At 48.3% G+C, this 25451-nt stretch overlaps 1 protein-coding gene across 5 annotated transcripts in view; it reads right to left on the bottom strand.

Moving 5' to 3' along the window:
* The window catches only part of LOC149441807 (protein turtle homolog B-like), an 89780-nt gene extending 66365 nt beyond the window's left edge, over positions 1–23415 (bottom strand). For 2 of the 5 annotated variants that reach the window (XR_016307293.1, XM_089656865.1), the window contains exons 1-2: positions 4671–4812; positions 2417–2614 (exon numbers count right to left, since the gene is read on the bottom strand). Coding sequence is in view for 4 of the 5 variants with exons in the window: in XM_089656865.1 (XP_089512991.1) it covers positions 2417–2614; positions 4671–4755 (283 nt within the window). In the remaining variant the exon portion in view is untranslated. Of the gene's footprint in view, positions 1–2416; positions 2615–4670; positions 4814–23281 lie in introns of those variants that run through there. The other 3 variants (XM_089656867.1, XM_089656868.1, XM_089656866.1) reach the window with 3 other exon arrangements.
* Between the last annotated feature and the right edge of the window lie 2036 nt (positions 23416–25451).

Genomic DNA, 25451 nt, shown 5'->3' with positions numbered 1-25451 from the left:
CGTTATCTTGGTTTGGCAGAATCAACTATTAAAATGACATTCCTACCCTGACTGTTGTACTATTTTAGAACCTTACCGATAGCAGTTCCGAGAGGTGATTTACAGAGTTTACAGGCCGAGGTCCTCCACCTTATTTGGGGTAATAGAAAACCTTGGATGAACAAACTGACATTATATGCCTCAAAGCCACAAGGTGAGATTGGCCTTCCTAATCTACAAGCTTATTTCCAAGCTGTACAAATTGCTGAATTGGCCTACACCTCTGCCAGGGAGCCTACACCCCTTTGGGTTTCTGTTAAAGGTTTTTTCCTGTCATCCTATTGCCATCGGCTCCTTGTTATGGCTTCCTAACCGGTTACACCCTCCTATATTGTGTCACACATTAGCATGTTAATTGACCGCCCGGGATAGAGTACGCCACCATAAATCTTTATCATCTCTGCATACACCATTGGCTCCTGTTTTTTGCAATCCTGAGTTTGTGCCTGACTGGTACCTACCCCATTTCAATGGTGGATCAACAAAAAGTGTTGTTGCAGATAGGAGACTCTCTCAATGGTGATAGAATATATTCTTTGCAGCACTTTAAAGACAAGCTACAGATACCCTCCAATCAGATTGTCTCTTTTATCCGATACAAACTCAATTTATTAGATGGTCCTCTTTGCCTTTGCATTGTCTAAAATACCAATTAACACATTAATAGAAGCAAATTATAAAACATTGCTACATTGATATTTAGTCCCTACTTGGGTTGCCAAAATGCACTCATCCTCATCACCTACTTGCTTCCGGCATTGCAGCCAGATGGAAACTATGTACCACATCTGGTGGCAGTTCCCGGTAGTCACCAGTGTTTTTTTCCAAATATTTAACTTTATCTACTCAGTGATGGGAGTGAATATTTGCAGAGCCTCGGAGACAGTCCTTTTTCACAAATTCCTGACGACATTTCCAGAAAGTCACATAAATTGATAAACTATACATTGTTGGCAACAAGAATTACCATTGCTAAATATTGGAAGCAGTTGGCAATTCCACTTGACTATGTCAAGAATAAGCTTAACTGGATCATGGTTAATGACAGACTCACCTGTATTCTTCACAATAATACTAAAACGTTTGATAATACCTGGGATCCATGGATTCAATATATTTCAGTCCCTTAGCGAGTCCTGGACTGACCCTCCTTCTTGCTTTATTCTACTGTCCTTATTTCTTAATTCTTCTGTTAAGTACAATTGATTATACCTTTGATTGTTCTAAGATGTTCTCAATGCCTTAGATGGCTGTGACTCGGCTTGTAGTCTCAGACAAGTGTTGTTTCCCTCTACCTCACGTCCACCACCTTTTCCCTCCCCGTTCCATATCCCACCACTGTGTTGGTCCTTTATATTTTGATGTATTACTAATTTGGACTTTGCTGACTGGGTTTGTTATGTCCCCAATCTCTTGTGCTCCGGACTCCTGTTACCCTTTTCTATCAATGGGAACCTCTTTTATTTTGTTTAGGATGGTTTATATGAACATGTTTAAATGCTGCAATTTGTGTCTACTGGCAGGGACTAAACTCGGCCTTAAATGTTTCCTAACAAACCCATGCTCCATTTTCTTTTTTTTTTTTTTTTTAGAGACTACTTACTGTGATATGACTACTGTTCAAATGTTATTGTTATAGACGCTATACTGGTAATGGCGGTAATCAGCCACTTATAGTGGGACTGCGATAGTGGAGGGCTTGCTCCCGTACACCATCAATAATGACCACTGATAATACTGTACACTGTACTAATGACACTGACTGGGAGTGGGTTAACATCAAAGGGCAATCAAGGGGTTAACTGTGAACCTAACAATGTGTAATGTGTCCTGCTTTTACTTTACTATCGGACTGTTTCTTCTCCCTGAAAAGCAGGGAGAAAAAACAGCCTGATTGCTGTTCACAGTACACAAAGTTCTGTGTTCTTGTAAACACAGAACTCTGTGTGTGATTGGACACAGCTGATCAGCTGCCAAGCTCGTGCTGTGTCCAATCACAGCACGGGTCAGCAGGGGGCGCACGGACGTGCGTCCCAAACCCAGAGGAAAGCCAACCACGTACATGTATGTGATTGCGACTCTACCTGCCACCCACTTGTAATGTTCTTTATTGTGAGCGGTCAAGCAGGTAGTTAAAATTCAATAAAAATACAGTAAAAAAAAAAAAAAAAAAAAAAAAGGCCTTGATGTTCACCAGGAGGAGTGGGTATTCATAGGCAGACTGCATTTGCATGTAGATAGTCCTAGGTATCGCCCACATGTGATGCTGTGCCTCCATGAAGGGAAAGTCAGGGTTCAAAATTAAATGAGAATGTGACACTGATTCAGTAAATGTAACAAGTTTTAAAAAGGTTGTAACAGTCTAGCAAACAGTTACCTGCATATTCTGGGTCCACGTGAGGAGGATAGAAGCCAAACTTGATGAAGATGGGAATGGGAACACCAAACTTAAACCACTCTACAACATAGGGCGGAGGCTGCGCTGTGAGCGGATGGACCACGTTGCACCTCAGGATGACGCTCTCTCCAGCACGTGCGGTCACAAACTGTGGCTCCTCCCGCGAGCCCCCTGCTCCTGCAACACAACACATTTCTGGATTCAAAAATTCTAGAAGTGAAGAGCCTTCCAAATGTAGTTCAGACCTCCATAGAGGAGAAATCATCATATGCAAGAGCCCAACACGTACAACAACACGCTCACCTGTCATATGGACTAGGGGCCTCATACAAGACCTCCGTACTTACCCATCCCCAATCCCCCCCACCTATCACCACTATGGATAATGTCATGGGGTCCACAATACACAAGTATTACTAACTCAGAACAGATATCCAATTACCCCTCCTCCAGGTGCCTTCATATGGGACAGACATGGACACTCACAATAGACAAATATGGGCCTTCCCAGGATACAAGCCCAGGACATTCTAGTGAGAAAATAGGGGCCCCATAGGAGACAGACATAGGTCTTCAAAGGGTGAGGTACAAAACATCAGGGGGGGACATACATAGGCCCTCCAAGAGGACAGATATGGTACTTTGCAGGGGACAGACATGGCCCATTACAGGGGAAGTACTGTATGTATCACAATGGGAACAGATATGGTACCTTTGAAAAGGGACAGATCAAATCTTTCTAGGAGGCAAACATGAGCCTTAACAGAGGAGAGACATGGGCCCTCAAAAGGGGACAGCCACGAGCCTTCACTGGGAGAAGACCCATGGGCCCTCACAAGGGGCAGATATGAGCCTTCACTGGGAGAAGACCCATGGGCCCTCACAAGGGGCAGATATGAGCCTTCACTGGGAGAAGACCCATGGGCCCTCACAAGGGGCAGATATGAGCCTTCACTGGGAGAAGACCCATGGGCCCTCACAAGGGGCAGATATGAGCTTTCACTGGGAGAAGACCCATGGGCCCTCACAGGAGAGACACAGACTGCGTTACAAGAGCTAATAATGACCCTCAAGGGGGACAGGTAGGAAGCCTTTGCATGGGGCAGACACAGGCCCTTATAGGACAGATAAGGGCCCTCACTGGGAATAGACATGGGCATCTGCAAGAGAAAGATACTGGTCAGTCTTCAAAGGGAGAAAATAAGGCCCTCCCCACAGTGGACAGATATAGTTCTCTATAGGGGACACCGGGGGGGGGGGGCCTTCACGTCAGACAGGTCTTCACAGAGCTCTTGCAGGGGGCAGACATGGGCCCCCGCAGGAGAAAAACAGGAGCCTTCATATTCACAGTGGGAGAGATAGAAGTCCTCACAGGGGTCACTGGGGAAAAAAAAAGCAACACACAGATCATGTAATCAGCTGTCATTTACCCCTACAGATACTGAGAGGAGCTCTGCTATACATATACCCCTACAGACAAAGATTAGATATGCTATACATTTACCCCTACAGATACTGAGAGGAGCTCTGCTATACATATACCCCTACAGACACTGAGAGGAGTTCTGCAATATTTACCCCAACAGACATAGAGGAGTTCTGCTATATTTACCCCAACAGACATAGAGGAGTTCTGCTTCACATTTACCCCAAACACTGAGAGGAGCTCTGCTATAATTTACCCCAAACACTGAGAGGAGCTCTGCTATAATTTACCCAACAAACACTGAGAGGAGCTCTGCTATAATTTACCCCAACAAACACTGAGAGGAGCTCTGCTATAATTTACCCCAACAAACACTGAGAGGAGCTCTGCTATAATTTACCCCAACAAACACTGAGAGGAGCTCTGCTATAATTTACCCCAACAAACACTGAGAGGAGCTCTGCTATAATTTACCCCAAACAGACACAGAGGAGCTCTGCTATAATTTACCCCTACAGACATTGAGAGGAGCTCTGCTACACAATTACCCCAACAAACACTGAGAGGAGCTCTGCTATAATTTACCCCCAGATCTTGAAAACCAGAAAGCTGCATGAACACTAAATCCATGTTTATCTGGAGGAGAGTTCCCTCCACCTCTAGTGAATGTTTCAGTTTGGGGAGGAGTAATGTAACACACTGGGGAAGAACATAATTGGAGGCTACATAAGAGGTCTTGCTGGCTTGCTATGGAATGAGAACCCTGCCTGTGATGTCTTCTAAGCATGTGTTCAGTGAAAAGATCACCTGATTTGGAATGGGAGACCTCCAGCCCGGACATCAGGCGCAGGGGGCCACACACTACAAGATCTGCAATACATCTGCATCTCATCGTCTAATTTGTCTGATAAATGAATGGTGGAGATGCTCTGCAGATGCTTCCTTGCAATGCTCTGCGGGAAGGAAGGAGTCGCGCGGATTCTGTTGCTGGGTCACGTTTCCTCGGTGATGTCACCGGTCACGCAGGAACATGGGGTGGGGGAAGGGGGCTCTAGAAGGAGAAGGATGGCTGAACATGCACAGGATTCTTTCCAGCAGGGAAGGGGTTACATGGACTCAGCTACGAGACTGCAGCAAGCGTTTTCTGCCAGCAACCTGATTGGCTGCCGGTGACATCACCAACTCTGGGGAGTGATATCAGTGGATATTTCTGACACACAGGAGAAAGTCAGTGATGGAGGAGACGGTGGTGACCCCGAGTGACAAGCACTGACATATCCACACCCCGAGAGGACAGCTCTGTGATGTGCCTTCCATACAGAGGAGGGGGGTCCGGTCATCTCATACATAGTATAGAGTGAGGGGCGGGTCAGGTCCTCTCATACATAGTATAGAGCGAAGGGGGGGGGGGGGGGGTCAGGTCATCTCATACATAGTATAGAGCGAAGGGGGGGGTCAGGTCCTCTCATACATAGTATAGAGCGAAGGGGGGGGGGGTCCGGTCCTCTCATACATAGTATAGAGCGAAGGGGGGGGGGGGGTCAGGTTCTCTCATACATAGTATAGAGCGGAGGGGGGTCAGGTCCTCTCATACATAGTATAGAGCGAAGGGGGGGTCAGGTCCTCTCATACATAGTATACAGCAGAAGGGGGGGTCCGCTCCTCTCATACATAGTATACAGCAGAAGGGGGGGGGGGTCCGCTCCTCTCATACATTGTATAGAGCAAAGATGGGGGTCTGCTCCTCTCATACATTGTATACAGCAGAGATGGGGTCCGTTCCTCTCATGCATTGTATACAGAAGGGGGGGGGGGGTGTCCAGTCCTCTCATACACTGTATAGAGCAAAGATGGGGGGTCCGCTCCTCTCATACATTGTATATAGCAGAGATGGGGGTGTCCTGCACCCCCCCCCTATACATTGTACAGAACAGAGAAAGGGCTGCCCGGTCCTCCCATACATTGTACAGAGAGAAGGGGGTGTCCGGTCCTCCCATACATTGTACAGAGAGAAGGGGGTGTCCGGTCCGCCCATACATTGTACAGAGAGAAGGGGGTGTCCGGTCCTCCCATACATTGTACAGAGAGAAGGGGGTGTCCGGTCCGCCCATACATTGTACAGAGAGAAGGGGGTGTCCGGTCCTCCCATACATTGTACAGAGAGAAGGGGGTGTCCGGTCCTCCCATACATTGTACAGAAAATAGAAAGGGGTGTCCGTTCCTCCCATACATTGCACAGAGAGGAGAAGGGGGTGTCCGGTCCTCCCATACATAGTATAGAGCGAAGGGGGGGGGGGGTCAGGTTCTCTCATACATAGTATAGAGCGAAGGGGGGGGGGGGTCAGGTCCTCTCATACATAGTATAGAGCGAAGGGGGGGGGTCAGGTTCTCTCATACATAGTATACAGCAGAAGGGGGGGGGGTCCGCTCCTCTCATACATTGTATAGAGCAAAGATGGGGGTCCGCTCCTCTCATACATTGTATAGAGCAAAGATGGGGGTCCGCTCCTCTCATACATTGTATACAGCAGAGATGGGGTCCGCTCCTCTCATGCATTGTATACAGAAGGGGGGGGGGTGTCCAGTCCTCTCATACACTGTATAGAGCAAAGATGGGGGGTCCGCTCCTCTCATACATTGTATAGAGCAGAGATGGGGGTGTCCTGCACCCCCCCCCCCATACATTGTACAGAACAGAGAAAGGGCTGCCCGGTCCTCCCATACATTGTACAGAGAGAAGGGGGTGTCCGGTCCTCCCATACATTGCACAGAGAGGAGAAGGGGGTGTCCGGTCCTCCCATACATTGTACAGAGAGAAGGGGGTGTCCGGTCCTCCCATACATTGCACAGAGAGGAGAAGGGGGTGTCCGGTCCTCCCATACATTGTACAGAGAGAAGGGGGTGTCCGGTCCTCCCATACATTGCACAGAGAGGAGAAGGGGGTGTCCGGTCCTCCCATACATTGTACAGAGAGAAGGGGGTGTCCGGTCCGCCCATACATTGTACAGAGAGAAGGGGGTGTCCAGTCCGCCCATACATTGTACAGAGAGAAGGGGGTGTCCGGTCCTCCCTTACATTGCACAGAGAGGAGAAGGGGGTGTCCGGTCCTCCCATACATTGTCCAGAGCAGATAAGGAGATGTCCTGCCCCCTCCCATACATTGCACAGAGCAGATAAGGGGGTGTCCAATCCTCCCATACATTATACAGAGCAAAAGAGGAGGTGTCTTGTCCTCCCATACATTGTACAGGGAAGAAGAAGGGGTGCCCAGTCCTCCCGTACATTATACAGAACAGAAAAGTGGGGTGCCCTCCACTCCCATACATTATACAGAGGAGAAAAGAGGGGTACTCAGTCCTCCCATACATTATACAGAGCAGAAAAGAGGGGTGCCCTGTCCTCCCATACATTATACAGAGGAGAAAAGAGGGGTGCCCTGTCCTCCAAAACATTATACAGAGGAGAAAAGAGGGGTGCCCTGTCCTCCCATACATTATACAGAGGAGAAAAGAGGGGTGCCCTGTCCTCCCATACATTATACAGAAGATGTAATGGGTGTCCTGTCCCCCCCCCCCTCCAATACATTGTACAGAGCTGTATCTGCTATCTACAGTGACAAGAAGGGGAAATCCTTCCCCTCATACAATGTACAGAGTAAGTGATAAGAAGGGAGTAACCTGTTCCCACCTCCCTCAAACATTACACAGAGATGAGGATCAGCACTGATAAGGTGGTCAGGTTCGCCCCCCCCCCCCTTACACATACAGCAATGTATTTGCAGTGATGAGAAGGGGTGTTCTATGCCCCCCCATGCATTGTACAGAACTGAGTTTTCAGTGATAGGAAGGGGTATCCTGCCCCTTCCATACACTGCACAATGATGTATATGGAGTTACATCATTATACAAAGCTGTATCTGCAGTGATAAGAGAACGTCCTGCCCCCACCCCCAATACGTTGTACAAGGATTACAGCGGGTAAAACAAGTATTGAACACTTCACCATTTTTCTAGGTAAATATATTTCTAAAGGTGCTATTGTCATGCAATTTTCACCATGTCGGTAACAATCCATGCAATCCATACATGCAAAAAAAAAAAAACAAATAAGTTCAGAAATGAAGTTATGTCTAACAACATGAAATGACACAGGGAAAAAGTATTGAACACATGAAAAAAAAGGGAGGTGAAAAAAAGGCATGAAAAGCCAAAACACCAGCTGAAATCTGTCAGCAATTAGAAAACAATCCTGCCCCTTGTCAGTGCAAATTAATATCATCTGGTTCAGTCTCAAATGATGGCCTATAAAAAAAAAAAAAAGGTGTCTCATTACCAAGGTGTCACACAAGAAACATCTCATGATGGGCAAAAGCAAAGAGCTCTCTCAAGACCATTGTAACCTTATTGTTACAAAACATATGGATGGCATTGGTTACAGAAGGATTTCTAAACTCCTGAATGTTCCAGTGAGCACTGTTGGGGCCATAATCCAGAAGTGGAAAGAACATCATTTCACCATAAACCAGCCACGACCAGGTGCTCCTCACAAGATTTCTGACAGAGGAGTGAAAAGAATTATCAGAAGAGTTGTCCAAGGGCCAAGGACCACTTGTGGAGAGCTTCAGAAAGACCTGGAATTAGCAGGTACAATTGCTTCAAAGAGAACAATAAGTAATGCACTCAACTGCCATGGCCAGTATGCATGCTCACCATGCAAGACTCCATTGCTGAAGAAAAAGCATGCTGAAGCACGTTTAAAGTTTGCTGCACAACATTTATACAAGCCTGTGAAATACTGGGAGAATATAGTCTGGTCAGATGAGACCAAAATGTAACTCTTTGGATGCCATAATACACACCATGTTTGGAGGTCAAATGGCACTGCATATAACCCCAACTTCACGAACAGTGAAGTTTGGGAGGTGGGAACATCATGGCGTGGGGCTGTTTTTCAGCATACAGTACTGGCAAACGTCATATCACCGAAGGAACGACAAATGAAAAAATTTACCGAGACATATTTGATAAAAATCTGCTGCCATCTACCAGGATGATGAAGATGAAACGAGGGGAGATATTTTAGAAAGACAATGATCCCAAACACAAAGCCAAGGAAACTCTCAATTGATATCAAAGAGAAAATAAAGCTGCTAGAATGACCAAGCAATCACCTGACTTGAATCCAAAAGAAAATCTATGGAAAGAACTAAAGATCAGAATTCATAGAAGAAGCCCACGGAACCGTTAAGATTTGAGGACTGTTGTGTTGAGAATGGTCCAAAATCACATATGAGCAATGCATGTGACTAGTTTCTCCATACAGGAGGCATCTTGAAGCTGTCATTACCAACAAAGGATTTTGTACAAAGTATTACGTTTCAGTTAATGTGTTCAACACTTTTTCCCCGTGTCATTCCATTTTATTACACATAACTTAATTTCTGAACCTATTTGTTTTGGTGTCTTTGTATGTATGGATTGCATGGGTTGTTACTGACGTGGTGAAAATTTCATGTCAGAGAAAGACACAAAATCCACACATATACAGTATAAGAACCCATTACCTTTGAGGCCAACATCTTAACTGAATCACCAACAAGACCAACAGCAATACCAGGCCACCTCAGAGAATGACAATGCTATTGGATAACTTGACATAAGCCTTGCTACTGGATCACCTGCAAGGGTAACAAAGCCACCCAATCAACCCAAAAAAATGTAAACACCAGACACAAAATCCACACATATACGAGAACCCATTACTTGAATGTTATCTAATCACTTCTGACACCAACAGTGTCACCTGATCACCTACAAGCCTTACAGCTTCACCTGGTCACCTCTAATACAGACATCATCCCCTGACATTACACAGTTCCCATTTATCAGCAACTCTTACACCAACAGTGTTACCTGATCCCCCCCGCTGACACAGACCGCGATACCTGATCCCCCGCTGACGCACACCGCGATACCTGTCACCCCTCGACGCACACCGCGATAACTGATCTCCCTCCGACAAAGACCGCGATAACTGATCCCCCTCCGACACAGACCGTGAAACCCAAATCCCTCCGACACAGGGAGCGAGATCCGGATCCCCTCCGACACAGGGAGCGAGATCCGGATCCCCTCCGACACAGGGAGCGAGATCCGGATCCCCTCCGACACAGGGAGCGAGATCCGGATCCCCTCCGACACAGGGAGCGAGATCCGGATCCCCTCCGACACAGGGAGCGAGATCCGGATCCCCTCCGACACAGGGAGCGAGATCCGGATCCCCTCCGACACAGGGAGCGAGATCCGGATCCCCTCCAACACAGGGAGCGAGATCCGGATCCCCTCCGACACAGGGAGCGAGATCCGGATCCCCTCCGACACAGGGAGCGAGATCCGGATCCCCTCCGACACAGGGAGCGAGATCCGGATCCCCTCCGACACAGGGAGCGAGATCCGGATCCCCTCCGACACAGATCGCGAGATCCGATGCCCTCCGACACAGATCGCGAGATCCGATCCCCTCCGACACAGATCGCGAGATCCGATCCCCTCCGACACAGATCGCGAGATCCGATCCCCTCCGACACAGATCGCGAGATCCGATCCCCTCCGACACAGATCGCGAGATCCGATCCCCTCCGACACAGATCGCGAGATCCGATCCCCTCCGACACAGATCGCGAGATCCGATCCCCTCCGACACAGATCGCGAGATCCGATCCCCTCCGACACAGATCGCGAGATCCGATCCCCTCCGACACAGATCGCGAGATCCGATCCCCTCCGACACAGATCGCGAGATCCGATCCCCTCCGACACAGATCGCGAGATCCGATCCCCTCCGACACAGATCGCGAGATCCGATCCCCTCCGACACAGATCGCGAGATCCGATCCCCTCCGACACAGATCGCGAGATCCGATCCCCTCCGACACAGATCACGAGATCCGATCCCCTCCGACACAGATCGCGAGATCTGATCCCCTCCGACACAGACAGAGATACCCGATATCCTCCGACACAGACAGAGATACCCGATATCCTCCGACACAGACAGAGATACCCGATATCCTCCGACACAGACAGAGATACCCGATATCCTCCGACACAGACAGAGATACCCGATATCCTCCGACACAGACAGAGATACCCGATATCCTCCGACACAGACAGAGATACCCGATATCCTCCGACACAGACAGAGATACCCGATATCCTCCGACACAGACAGAGATACCCGATATCCTCCGACACAGACAGAGATACCCGATATCCTCCGACACAGACAGAGATACCTGATATCCTCCGACACAGAGATACCTGATATCCTCCGACACAGACATACCTGATATCATCCGACACAGACATACCTGATATCCTCCGACACAGAGATACCTGATATCCTCCGACACAGAGATACCTGATATCCTCCGACACATACAGATAGCTGATCCCCTCCAACACAGACAGATAGCTGATCCCCTCTGACACAGGACAGAGATACCTTACCACCTCAGGGATACACAGGGGTAGATTTATTAAACTGATTCACTCAGAATCTGGTGCACGGTAGCCAATCAGCTTCTAACCTCAGCTTGTTCAATTAAGCTTTGGTAATAAAACTTAGAATCTGATCAGTTTCTATGCAGACGTGAGCCTGATTTTGCACTCTCCAGGTTTAGTAGATAAACCTTACAGTGCCTTCTAGACATTTATGAGACCAGCAGGGCAAGTCTTTGAGATGTGTGTCAATGGCAGGAGCTGTCTGTGGTGCTGAAGCCAAGTATCTGACTCAGGCATGTGAGGTGTATGTTGGGGCTTATGGCAGGAATTACTGTGGCTCCAATATGAGATAAGTGCCGCACACACAGCTCACACTACGGGCGCCTGTTAATATATGACATGGCCTACATACAGCTGTGATCACATCTCCCTGCCACCTTCTAAGTGTGACATTCCTCATCTCACTAGATTCAGCATGTGCGTCTACTCTTCTCAAAGAGAACTTGCCTTTATACATGCACGGCTCTTACAGCCACCCTTCACCAGGAAATTATTAATCACATTAGTAGATATTTGTGGAAGACATCCAATCATCTGCAGAGCTAGGTAAACAAGTATTGTCTAAATGAAGTATTAAAAACAACTGAAATAAATGAAAGTCTTTCAACCTTTATTCTGAATATTGGGAAGGAGTGCAGGGACCTGTGCTTCTTACACTCTTAGGATCTGTAATGTTTTTGGCAAAGCCAGGAAAAGAAGCCTGACAATGTTCTACTTCTAGAAGCTTCAGAAAACAACGCTGCAATTCTATACAATGCAGTTCCATAAGATGCTCAGTCCTTGTCCATCTCCTTCATTCAGTTACACAAAGTAGCTGAAATCTGCAGGCTCTGTTAAGGGAAAAAGAGAACAGCAGGGGACAGAACATGCTATTAGGCAAGTTCACCAACAGGTTTTAATGAGTGGAGTTCTGATTGAAATAATAGAGATCCTTAGTCATGGTCTCTGTGCACTTTGCACATAGATGACCTCTATATGTCACCAAACTATGTCAACCACTCACCGTCCAATCTGCCCCTGATCAGACACTTCACTCATTAACTGGAGGCCTACCCAGTGTTTCCAAGACAGTTTATTAGAAGAAACTTTCTTGTACATGCCAGGAGAAACAAGAGTTCAGTTGGAAGACAATTCAGCTTTACTTTGGTTCATTAGCATACTTTATCAAAAGAAAAAAAAAAAAAAAAAAAAGAGTTAGCATTGTCAAAACAATGATTTGATGACAGGGATCCCTTCTGGCTGCGTTCCTGGCCCCGCCATGGAAAGTGATACCCTGCTAGAAGAAGTTACAAGATGTTTCGTATCAATACACACGCGTGAGTGGGCGTCTGTGTGGGCCGTTGTGTGAGCTATAGCTGCCACTTGGCAACAAACACTCCTTCTTGCTAGTCAAACTTGTTTACTACGACTTGAGATCAGAATTTTAAGTGGAGAGTTGTAAAATGCTAAATTCTCCAGAAATCCTAATTAACACAAGGATTAGGTACATAAATGTTATTGCTACTCACATGACTGCCCTGCAGGTTATACAAGCTGGACATGGAAGGTGGAGATCAGAGGTGACATGGAAGGCTGAGGATTGGATGTGACATGGAAGGTGGAGATCAGAGGTGACAGGGAAGGCTGAGGATTGGATATGACATGGAAGGTGGAGATCAGAGGTGACAGGGAAGGCTGAGGATTGGATGTGACATGGAAGGTGGAGATCAGAGGTGACATGGAAGGCTGAGGATTGGATATGATATGGAAGGTGGAGATCAGAGGTGACATGGAAGGCTGAGGATTGGATGTGACTTGGAAGGTGGAGATCAGAGGTGCTGTGGAAGGCTGACAATTGGAGGGGACACTGAAGGCTGAAGATTGGTTATGGTATGGAAGGCGGAGGATCAGTGGTGACATGGAATGCTAAGGATTGGGTATTGCATGGAAGGAGAAGGATCACAGGTAAACACAGATTGGCAAAAAAAGCCCAATTCCAGCTAAAATACGGTTTTCAGTTTGTATTGCATCAACAAGAGTAAAATTTCTGTCAGGTATTTTTTCTGTGACATCATTGTAGAGATTTCACCTCACATCCTGTCTCTGTGACTCCTGTACAAGAAATAGGAGGTGCAGTTGTCACCCGTACAAGATGGTGGAAGGAAATAAAATGTTCTAACCATTTACCACTTTCCTGAAATTGTGCTTTGGTTTATGTCTGTGACCCTGCTAAAAAGATTCTTGTCACCAATAGGATGTAATAGAACATCTTCCTTGTTACTCACCACTCAATTCATAATTAAAAAACATTTTGGCTGGTTTTGGACATTAAATACAGCAATATGAAAGTTTAGTTGCTCCACGTAGGAAAGATTTGTCTCTACACCTGTCAATACATGGACTGTGTCTCAGCTAAATCTATCTTCTATAAATTGTTCTTGTAGGAGAGAAAGTGGGCAAGTATACAAAATATGGCTGTCACCAGATCTGGATATGAAGGGAAATCTTTCAGTGTGAACACTTGTTCTACTGACAAAGGTCAAAGTTGAGAATGTTCACCTCAATTGGGGAGATGGGGACAGAAATGTAGGAAAACCTCACAAGTGGGGACATTGGAAGCTTCAAAACTCCAGAGAGGTTTCAATTCTTACTCACTCCATCTAAAATGTAAAGTGGTTGTAAACCCTTACATTTACCCAGTGAAGTGACTGACCTCAAGTGATACAGAGATTAAACAAATCCTCCTGCATAAGTTGTACCTGTTTATCTGCAGTCATCTCTTCTCTACATCTGTTCAAAGTGCTTAATTTATAAAGCTTGTCTAAGTTGTCAGAAAAAGAAAAAGGGAGTGAAAAGACGCCTCCCCCCTCTACAAATCAAACAGAGAAAAACAGGCTGTCAATCTGCTGGAGCTCCCTCTGGTCACCATTTTTCTCTTGGTGTCAAGAAGACTTGTCAGAAGTGATTCATGGCAATAGAGGAATGAGGCAGCGGACAGAAATGACACATCGTGCTCTTAATTGAGAGAGGGATACACTTTATAAAATACAAAAATATAGGAGATAATATCTGATCACAGGAGCTTGCATTGCAGATAACCAGCAATAAAGAAGTTACACAGGCTGGCCAGAAGTGAACTCTGGGCTATCTAACAAGACAACGCTTAGAACAGAGATGGAGGTTACACAAGGTTGAGGGATTAGGAATTTTACCTCCTGCATACAGAGTGGAGCCTGAGAACAGAGTTAGTGGAGAATATCATGAGATGAACACTTCCCTCTGTGGGGAGAACTTCAAACACTGCGGATTAGGAAGAAGTTTGGAATCAGAAGCAGAGCATTGACTTGTGAGAAGCCTAGGAAGGGGTTGGGAGGGTCTGCCGAAGGAGAGTGAAGAGGGTTTGCCGAAGGAAAGTATGGAGGGTTTGTGGAAAGAGTGTAGAGGGTAGGCGGTAGGGGAGTCTAGAGCAGCTTTTTTCAGTCAAAGCACCCTATTTGCACAATCTCGAGGCAGCCCATCCTAAAAATGTTAAAAACTATTCGTTTTATATAAGGCAGCCACATCCACATACTTAAAGACACCCAACGCCAGAGGTGATTTATTCTTACATAGCAAACACACCTTTGCACACTGGTACTGATTAGTATAACAATGTTTCTTTTCTCCCTCAGGATCTCTTTCTTTCACTCAGCTTATGTGACCCCAGTGCTGGTGGGCATGGGAGGGCAAACAAGGATGCTGTGCAGGTGCCCGACGTCCTCCTTATCAACTGATAATGGAATCTTATAATATCTTGGAGAAAAAAAGAGAAACTAATCGGTGGCAGACATGACAGCAATGAAATATTGTGTAACCTGCAGAAGTTTACGGACAACAGAGATGAGACAAAATAACACAGACCACAGGCAAGACACATGTGGCATGGCATCAATTACAGGGTCACTGACAGAGGCAGAAGTGGAAACACTGCTAGTTCTATCTTTCACAGTTTATAGAAAACTGCAGAAAATCAGCCAGTAACCTGAGCAGGAGGTGGATCCCAGGACTTAACCAGCTATGATATCCTGAACTGCAGAGAAGTGTGGAGTCTCATTCAGAGCATTCCATGGCCTGAGAAGTCCCATCTATAAGATTCTCGGCATGACAGATTCATGGTCCCATCTTGGTCATTTCCAGGCCCGAGAGAGATAGAGGGCCAGCTAGAGGATTCCTGGGACTGAATGGTGCAGAGTTGAATTTAGGGAATTCTCAAGTCTGAGAGGTGAGGAGTCTTATTACAGAAGACGTCATGGCACCCAGTATCTCACAATACAGTGCCCCTTGTACAAAGGATGACAGGGCTTCCAATATCACACAATGCAGTGTGCATCATACACAGGATGTCATGGCACCTGATATCCCACAATGCAATGCTCATCATACACATGATGTCATGGCACCTGATATCCCATAATGCAATGTTCATCATACACATGATGTCATAGCACCTGATATCTCACAATGCAATGTTCATCATACACATGATGTCAAGGCACCTGATATCCCATAATGCAATGTTCATCATACACATGATGTCATGGCACCTGATATCTCACGATGCAATGTTCATCACATACAGAATGCCATGGCACCTGATATTCCACAATGCAGTGCTCACCATATACAGAATGTCATGGATCCCAATATCCCACAGGGCACTATGCTAAAAAGTAACGTAACAAAGCTTTTCAGTTTTCATCCCAGATAGAACTGGTGGCACGTTATTACTGTATCTACTCCCATACCTGGGTATAGGGGAAAGCATGGTACTTTGTGAATGGAGGATGGGAGCAGAGCATTGACTATGAAGCAGACATCATGCCATCCTAGACCCAGTGACCATAACATGACGTATGCAGCCATGGAGAGGATGGACAGTCTGCCTGGAGAAATCCAAAAATGATATTTCACATACAGGTGGAGCACCCCATAGACGCAGTTGCAGATGTGAAACTCAACGTGGAACCCTTGAAAAGATATGGCTAGGTGCTTTAATTCTACAGCATCTACGAGACACAAAGATTTCTGGGTGGAGAGTCTGTTTAGTGTCATCTACAGCCAGAATGAATAGACCTTCCCAAACAAAAACTGCATTCACTATTGGAAATGTGTAGGGAAACAATTTATCATTCTGCTGCTTTGAATTTTCTTATTAATGCGGGCAAAAACAAACGCGAATTTAACCCACAATTAGAAAATCAAACAAACATTCTTATATTAGGAAAGAATATTGAACATAATTCTACCAGTGCATGGCAAACTTAAAGTATAAATAAAGGCAAAATGTTTTCTTTTAGCTTCGGACAGAGTAGAGATTGATTATAACCCCTGTCAGGTTTTTATTGTTGTCTGTGCCCCAGTTGGGGAGCTTCAGCCTCTCTGTTTATCCAGTTTACCATTATCATTGAAAGTAAAAGAAAATCCCACATTTTGGGTTGTCCCCAGAACAGTAATAAAAGGGAAATCTCCCAATGGGGACAATAATTCTGGTGACCTGGGGGGCCCAAAGGGATTCCCTTATTTGCAGGGATTTCCTCTCACTTCCTGTTTTGGCTATGGGACAGGAAGTGAAGGGAAATCTCCACAATAGGACACAGATGGGGGAAAAAAAACTGACAGAGGTTATAACCCTCCCTTATTCTATCCAAAATGAAAAAAGGTTTTACCTATAGTTCTACTTTAAGAGAGAAGTGTGGGTTTTCAGAAAAACAAACATTCATACTCACCTAGATGGATGCAGCATCGGTCCAATGTTGCATCTGTCTCCTATCGCCTCTAAGACTGAGAACCGAGCGATCAAAGGCCACTGAACGCTCGGCTCTCAGTCTTCAGTGAGCAGAGAACAGTAATTGTCAGTATCCACTCTATCCCTCCACCGCTCATTGGAGAGCCAAGCTGTGCAAGGGCCAGGAGCAGCTGGCATCTGGGTGGATCTCAACATTATTGTCTGAATCCCTGCAGAGCCTGGACTGGCTCTGTGAGGTCAGCCAACAGCTGACTTTAGCCCACTGTCAGCTGAACCCAGGTCACAGAAGTGCAGAATTAAATGCTTTGGTTATACTTTTCCTTTAGTTCTCCTGGTCAGTGGAATGATGTCATTCAGAGAAGATGGAGGCAGCAAAGGGTCCCTGTGTGAGAATAACGTGCCCCCTTACCCCCCCCCCCTCCCCACCCCATTCAATGCCTTAGTACAAACAAGTACTCTTTGTATATAAACAGATGCAAGTTAGGAGTGCTTTGTGTGCTAGGATCTCCACCATGAAATATAACTGGAGTCAGGCAGCGAACATACTTCACTTCCTGCCCAGAGCGTCCACAGGAAGTGGGAGAAGTGTTCCGCATGTCTCAGTGCCAACATGGCAGGAAATGAATATTCAGGGAATGAGGAGACCACAGGTGAGGTCCCAGCATCCAACCAACCTGCATTTTGTGTATCTGGGCCCCTAAATCCAGAGGGCTCCTGTGCAGATGCATGCATGGTGTGCCCATTCTGTCCTGTTCCTTGTGGCTGTCTCCTGAGATCTGGAGGGATCCCAGACTCTGCACATTAACTACAATGTACTCTGCTCAGCATCACATGGAAAGAAATTGAAAGTTCCAGGAGCCATCTCCATCTCTGGGGGACAATCACACAATTCTTCCGCCAGTCAGTCAGTGCAGTAAAAAGGGGACATCGCACTACCTGCACAGATGGATCACATCAGCCTTGTCCTAACATATGGAGCAGAACATTCATTTGTGGTAAGCCCCTTCCCCCACGCATCACACATCAGTGATGGCAAAGTGAGCAGCTCCACCAATCACTGAATTCCCCAGCAGGAAAATGTCATTTCCTCTCAGCTCTGCCAATAGTGCAGACAAATTGTATTCCCCTCTTCCTGCAGACTACAGTCTCTGTGCCCGGAGGACTGAGAGGAGAGGGATCCCACGCTCATCAAAGATCATTTCTGCAATTACTGGTGGAAACTTCAAGCTGTCATCAATCAGCGGCCTTTAAATCAGAGCACAAGATGAATTAACCCCTTTGCTGCTGGAAACACAACAGACTACTGCAGCCTGGTGAGAGGCGCAGAGGAGCTGGCAGAGGAAGGGTTAAGCTCCAGAAGGTTCCCAGGAATACACGCTGCTTCCAGGTGATGTCTCCTCAGCAAGCCAGTCATGACAACTTTCGTTGACACACATCTAGTGACATGACCGGATCCCCCTGTAATGAATAGATTCATCATACACTCTGCAATATCGGTTTATCCTTTCAGAACTCCACCCAAAACCACCCGGGACAAGCTGCCTGTCACATGGCAATGAATTCATGAATTACAGATGACATCATCCAGAGCCTCCGCGCTCCGACCGTCATCTCCCTCTTGCACCTCTACACGACTTGTGACACTGACTCACACTAATGAGATGTGGCAAGATAAAAACGTGGAGCCTGTCAGCACCCCACAGCCCTCCTGGTCAGAGTCCTTCACCATCCCTGCTGCATGGACACTCAGCTCACCATCAGTCTGCAGCAGCCATCCATTAACCCTTTCCTCATCGCCCGTCACACTCCATCAAATATCTAGGATGTCAGACACAGGAGTGCAGGAGAGGACATGGCGGGGTCACAGAGCATAAAGGGACATTTCTCCTCCTGGAAATCACAGATAAAGTGACCTCATTTACTCTGTGTCCCTGCTCTGCCCTCTCTGTGCCTCTGCCAAGGCCTAGCCTGCACACAACTATGATGCCAAGACAGACTCCACTGCGGTGCTGCTAATGCCAACAGCTGCTGCAAGTTAGGAAGTGCCAACACCTGGACATGGGATGTCCTGCAACGGACAACATCCCACAAGAGTGTGTGGCACCTCTAAGTACCCAGGAAACCTATATGGACATAATCTAATCTAACTAGCGAACAGAGGGATAACCCTAGTGTCCCATCCAACGATCAGAGAGCTAACCCTAGTGTCCTAACCAGCGATCAGAGAGCTAACCCTAGTGTTCCAACCAAAAATCAGAGAGCTAAACCTAGTGTCCCAACCAGCCATCAGAGCGATAACCCTAGTATCCCAACCGGCGATCAGAGAGCTAACCCTAGTGTCCCAACCAACGATCAGAGAGCCAACCCTAGTGTCCCAACCAACGATCAGAGAGCTAACCTTAGTTTCCCAACCAGCGATCAGAGCGATAACCCTAGTGTCCCAACCAGAGATCAGAGAGCAAACCCTAGTGTCCCAACCAGCAATCAGAGATAACTCTAGTGTCCCAACCAGCCATCAGAGATAACCCTAGTGTCCCAACCAGCCATCAGAGAGATAACCCTAGTGTCCCAACCAACCATCAGAGAGATAACCCTGGTGTCCCAACCAACCATCAGAGAGATAACCCTGGTGTCCCAACCAACCATCAGAGAGATAACCCTGGTGTCCCATCCAGCCATCGGAGACATAACCCTAGTATCCCAACCAGCCATCAGAGAGCTAACCCTAGTGTCCGAACCAGCCATCGGAGAGCTAACCCTAGTGTGCGAACCAGTCATCAGAGAGCTAACCCTAGTGTCCCAACCAGCCATCAGAGAGCTAACCCTAGTGTCCCAACCAGCCATCAGAGAGCTAACCCTAGTGTCCCAACCAGCCATCAGAGAGCTAACCCTAGTGTCCCAACCAGCCATCAGAGAGCTAACCCTAGTGTCCCAACCAGCCATCAGAGAGCTAACCCTAGTGTCCCAACCAGCCATCAGAGAGCTAACCCTAGTGTCCCAACCAGCCATCAGAGAGCTAACCCTAGTGTCCCAACCAGCCATCAGAGAGCTAACCCTAGTGTCCCAACCAGCGATCAGAGATAACCCTAGCGTCCCAACCAGCAATCAGAGTGATAACCCTAGCGTCCCAACCAGCGATCAGAGTGATAACCCTAGTGTCCCAACCAGCCATCATAGCGATAACCCTAGTGTCCCAACCAGCCATCATAGCGATAACCCTAGTATCCCAACCAGCGATCAGAGAGCTAACCCTAGTGTCCCAACCGGAGATCAGAGAGCTAACCCTAGTGTCCCAACCAGCCATCAGAGAGCTAACCCTAGTGTCCCAACCAGCCATCAGAGAGCTAACCCTAGTGTCCCAACCAGCCATCAGAGAGCTAACCCTAGTGTCCCAACCAGCCATCAGAGAGCTAACCTTAGTGTCCCAACCAGCCACCAGAGAGATAACCCTAGTGTCCCAACCAGCCATCAGAGAGATAACCCTAGTGTCCCAACCAGCCGTCGGAGACATAACCCTAGTGTCCCAACCAGCCGTCGGAGACATAACCCTAGTGTCCCAACCAGCCGTCGGAGACATAACCCGACTGTCCCAGCCAGCGATCGGAGAGATAACCCGACTGTCCCAACCAGCGATCGGAGAGATAACCCGACTGTCCCAGCCAGCGATCGGAGAGATAACCCGACTGTCCCAGCCAGCGATCGGAGAGATAACCCGACTGTCCCAGCCAGCGATCGGCGAGATAACCCGACTGTCCCAACCAGCGATCGGCGAGATAACCCGACTGTCTCAGCCAGCGATCGGAGATAACCCGACTGTCCCAACCAGCGATCGCAGAGATAACCCGACTGTCCCAGCCTGCGAACGGAGCGAAAACCCGACTGTCCCAACCAGCGATCAGAGAGATAACCCGACTGTCCCAACCAGCAATCGCAGAGATAACCCAACTGTTCCAACCAGCGATCACAGAGATAACCTTACTGCCCTATCTAATGGTCAAAGAGATAATCCAATAAGGAGATATATTCCTACTCCCCCCAATTAGTGATGGGAGAGATAACCCAACTGCCCCAAGCAATGAGAAAAGGTCATCCTATTGTCCCAACCAAAGAAGAAAGACAATCCTACTGCCCCATCTAATGGTCAATGAGATAAGCCAATAAAGAGAGATGATCCTATTGCCCCATCCAATAAAGAGAGATGATCCTATTGCCCCATCCAATAAGGAGAGATAATCCTACTGCCCAAGCCAATGATCAGACAGATGATACTACTTTCCCAGCCAATAAACAGAGATAATCCTATTGCCCCATATAGTGAGGAGAGAGAATTCTACTGCCCCATCCAGTTAAGGGAGAAACAATCCTACTGCCCCATCAAATGACCAATGAGAAAATCCCATTGCAAGTTGCAATTAGTGGCAGGACAGCGAGGGGTAGATTTTGGGGTATAAGTACAGAAGAGGTGAAGGATGGGGGTGGCAGGTCAGGGAGAAGGAGAGGAGTTCTATGTAACTGAATGGGGCAGACAGGAGGGGGTACATGGGTATTACAAAGCAAAAAGGGGGAGGGAGATACTGGGGCCTAAAAGGGCAGACAGGAGGAAGGGGAGTTCTGGGGTATTGCAGGGAGTACTGGGGGGTATTCGGGCAGACAGGAGTATTAAAACACTGGGGTATTAAAAGTCAGAAAATAGATTGGGGGGGGGGGGGTTGAGTACAGACATGGGAGGGTGGACAGGAGTAATGGGGGTACTGGGGTATTGGAAATGAGGGATGGAGTGGAAGGTCAGGAAGCAGGAGAGGAGTTCTAGGTAGCTGAAAAGGGCAGACAGGAGGAGGTAGTGGGGTATTAGAGGACAGACAGCAGAGGGAGGAGATGCTGGAGGATTATAGGGCAGACAGGAAGAGGTACCGGAGTATTAGAGAACTGACAGCAGAGGGAGGGTATGCTGGAGGATTAGAGGGCAGACAGGAGGAAGGGGGTACTGGGGTATTAGAGGACAGACAGCAGAGGGAGGGGATGCTGGAGGATTAGAGGGCAGACAGGAGGAGGTACTGGGGTATTAGAGGACAGACAGCTGAGGGGAGGATTCTGGAGGATTAGAGGACAGACAGGAGGAGGTACTGGGGTATTAGAGGACAGACAGCAGAGGGGAGGATTCTGGAGGATTAGAGGGCAGTCAGGAGGAAGGGGGTAATGGGGTATTAGAGGACTGACAGCAGAGGGAGGGGATGCTGGAGGATTAGAGGGCAGTCAGGAGGAGGTACTGGGGTATTACAGGACAGACAGCAGAGGGGAGGATTCTGGAGGATTAGAGGGCAGACAGGAGGAGGTACTGGGGTATTAGAGGACAGACAGCAGAGGGAGGGGATGCTGGAGGATTATAGGGCAGACAGAAGGAAGGGGGTACTGGGGTATTAGAGGACAGACAGCAGAGGGAGGGGATGCTGGAGGATTAGAGGGCAGACAGGAGGAAGGGGTACTGGGGTATTAGAGAAGACAGGGGGGAGTATTTGGGTATTAGAAGACAGAAAATGGAGGGAAGAGAGAGGTGGTTGGATCCAGACATGTGAGGGAAGGAGTACTGGGTTATGGCCAGACATGAAGGGGGTACTGGGGTATTAGAGGACAAATGGGAAGGAGGGGGCAGAGAGGAGGGAATAATGGGGTGTTAGGAGTCAACGGTGTGAAGGGGGTCAGAGGTATTAGAGGACAGACAGGGGGGTGTGCTAAGATACTAGGTTCAGACAGGAAGGGGGGGTACTACAGTACAGACAGTGAAGGGGCTACTGGGGTAATAGAGGAGAGGAAGAGGGTACTGGGGTATTAGGGCAGACAGCAGCAATAATTTATGGGGGGTTGGAGTACAGATAGGAAGGGGGTACTGGGGTATTAGAGGGCAGACGGAAGGGGTGCAGTGGAGTATTGGGATATAGACAGGGGTCAGAGAGAGATGAGGAGGAGGGGGGGATCGGGGACACTTTGGGGTCAGGTCAGTTTGGGGGGACAGTCGGGCGGGGGTGGAGGGTAGTCCTCCCCAGTGTAGCAGGCAGTAGTTGGTAGGACAGGCAGCTCCGGTCAGTCGGTCTCACCTTGAGCCCGGGGAGGGGCGCACACGGCGAAGATGACGGCGATGAAATGTCGCACATAGCGGATCATAGTAGATCGTACGATGGTCGCTCCGGAGCCTCATCCTCCCCTCCGTGTCATCCCCCTCCGATCTCCATCTCCTCTCTGCCCGCACCGGACACCGACTATAGCGGCAGCACCCGCCCCCTCACCGCGCCCATTGGCCGGCCCCACTCTGGGGGAGGCGCAGATTGGTCAGGGGAGGCGCCACTCAGCGAGAAGGGGGTGGGGCCAGGCCAAAGGACAGCCGCAGTGTCATGCGCAGTGCTGGGGCCCCCAAAAGCACCGAAATTCGTTCCGGCAGTGTACCCGGCCCCGCTAACATTGTCCGGACAAGGTCCCCTCCACCCCCACTACCACCCCCCACACACACAGCACCACCGAGTGTACTGCGCTCCCCGTACTCCGCTGTTCAGCACCACACACCATGGACAGCGCCGGTCCATTCTACTACACTATGTGATACCGTCCCCCCCATGTACTCCTCTACCGGACCGGACCCTCTATGTACTCCTCTACCGGACCGGACCCCCTATGTACTCCTCTACCGGACCGGACCCCCTATGTACTCCTCTACCGGACCGGACCCTCTATGTACTCCTCTACCGGACCGGACCCTCTATATACTCCTCTACCGGACCCCCTATATACTCCTCTACCGGATCGGACCCCCTATGTACTCTTCTACCGAACCCCCTATGTACTCCTCTACCGGACCGGATCCCATATGTACTCCTCAACCGGACCGGACCCCATATGTACTTCTCTACCGGACTGGATCCCTATGTACTCCTCTACCGGACCGGACCCCATATATACTCCTCTAAAGGACCGGACCCCCTATATACTCCTCTATCGGACCGGACCACCTATATACTCCTCTACTGTACCCCCTATGTACTCCTCTACCGTTCCCCCTATATATTTCTCTACCGTCTCCCCTTTATACTCCTCTACCGTACCCCCTATATACTTCTCTGCCGTACCGTCCCCCTATATACTCCTTTACCTCCCCCCTATATACTCCTCTACGGTACCCCCCATATACTCCTCTACCGTACCCTGCCCCCATATACTCCTCTACCGTACCCTACCCCCATATACTCCTCTACCATCCCCCCTATATACTCCTCTACCGTACCCTACCCCCATATACTCCTCTACCATCCCCCCTATATACTCCTCTACCGTACCTCCCATATACTCCTCTACTGTACCCTACCCCCATATACTCCTCTATCGTACCATACCCTCATATACTCCTCTACCGTACCCCCTATATACTTCTCTGCCGTACCGTCCCCCCTATATACTCCTCTACTGTACCCTACCCCCATATACTCCTCTACTGTACCATACCCCCATATACTCCTCTACTGTACCATACCCCCTATATACTCCTCTGCCGTACCGTTCCCCCCATATACCCCTCTGCTGTCCCCTCTATATGCCTCTCTGCCGTACCGTCCCCCCTCTATACCCCTCTGCCGTACTGCCCCCCTATATACCCCTCTGCCGTAACGTCCCCCCTCTATACCCCTTTGCCGTACCAAACTCCCTATATACTCCTCTACCATACCACTATATACTCCTCTGCCATACCGTACCCTATATACTCCTGCCATACCCCCTATATACCCCTTTACCGTACCCTCTATATACCACTCTACCAACCCCCCTATATACCCCTCTACCGTACCCCTATATACTCCTCTGCCGTACCCCTATATACTCTCTCGTACCGTACCCTCTACATACTCCTCTACCGTACCCCTATATACTCCTCTGCTATACCGTAGCCCCTATACACTCCTCTGCCATACCCCCTATATACCCCTCTAACGTACCCCTATATACTCCTCTGCCGTACCGTACCCCCTACATAGTCCTCTACTGTACCCCTATATACTCCTCTGCCGTACCCCCTATATACTTCTCTGCCATACCGTACCCCCTATATACCCCTATACAATACCCCTCTACCGTACCCCTATATACTCCACTGCCGTACCGTACCCCCTATATAATCCTCTGCTGTACCCCCTATATACTCCTCTGCCATACTGTACCCCTATATACTCCTCTGCTGTACCCCTATATACTCTGCCATACCGTACCCCCTATATACTTCTC

The sequence above is a fragment of the Staurois parvus genome, unplaced genomic scaffold (assembly GCF_062004578.1).
Source record: "Staurois parvus isolate SC_StPar_1 unplaced genomic scaffold, SC_StPar_1.0 ptg000943l, whole genome shotgun sequence".
In the NCBI taxonomy this organism is placed as follows: domain Eukaryota; kingdom Metazoa; phylum Chordata; class Amphibia; order Anura; family Ranidae; genus Staurois; species Staurois parvus.
Note: the sequence above shows the minus strand (reverse complement) of the source record. Positions and strands in the feature narration are given on the sequence as shown.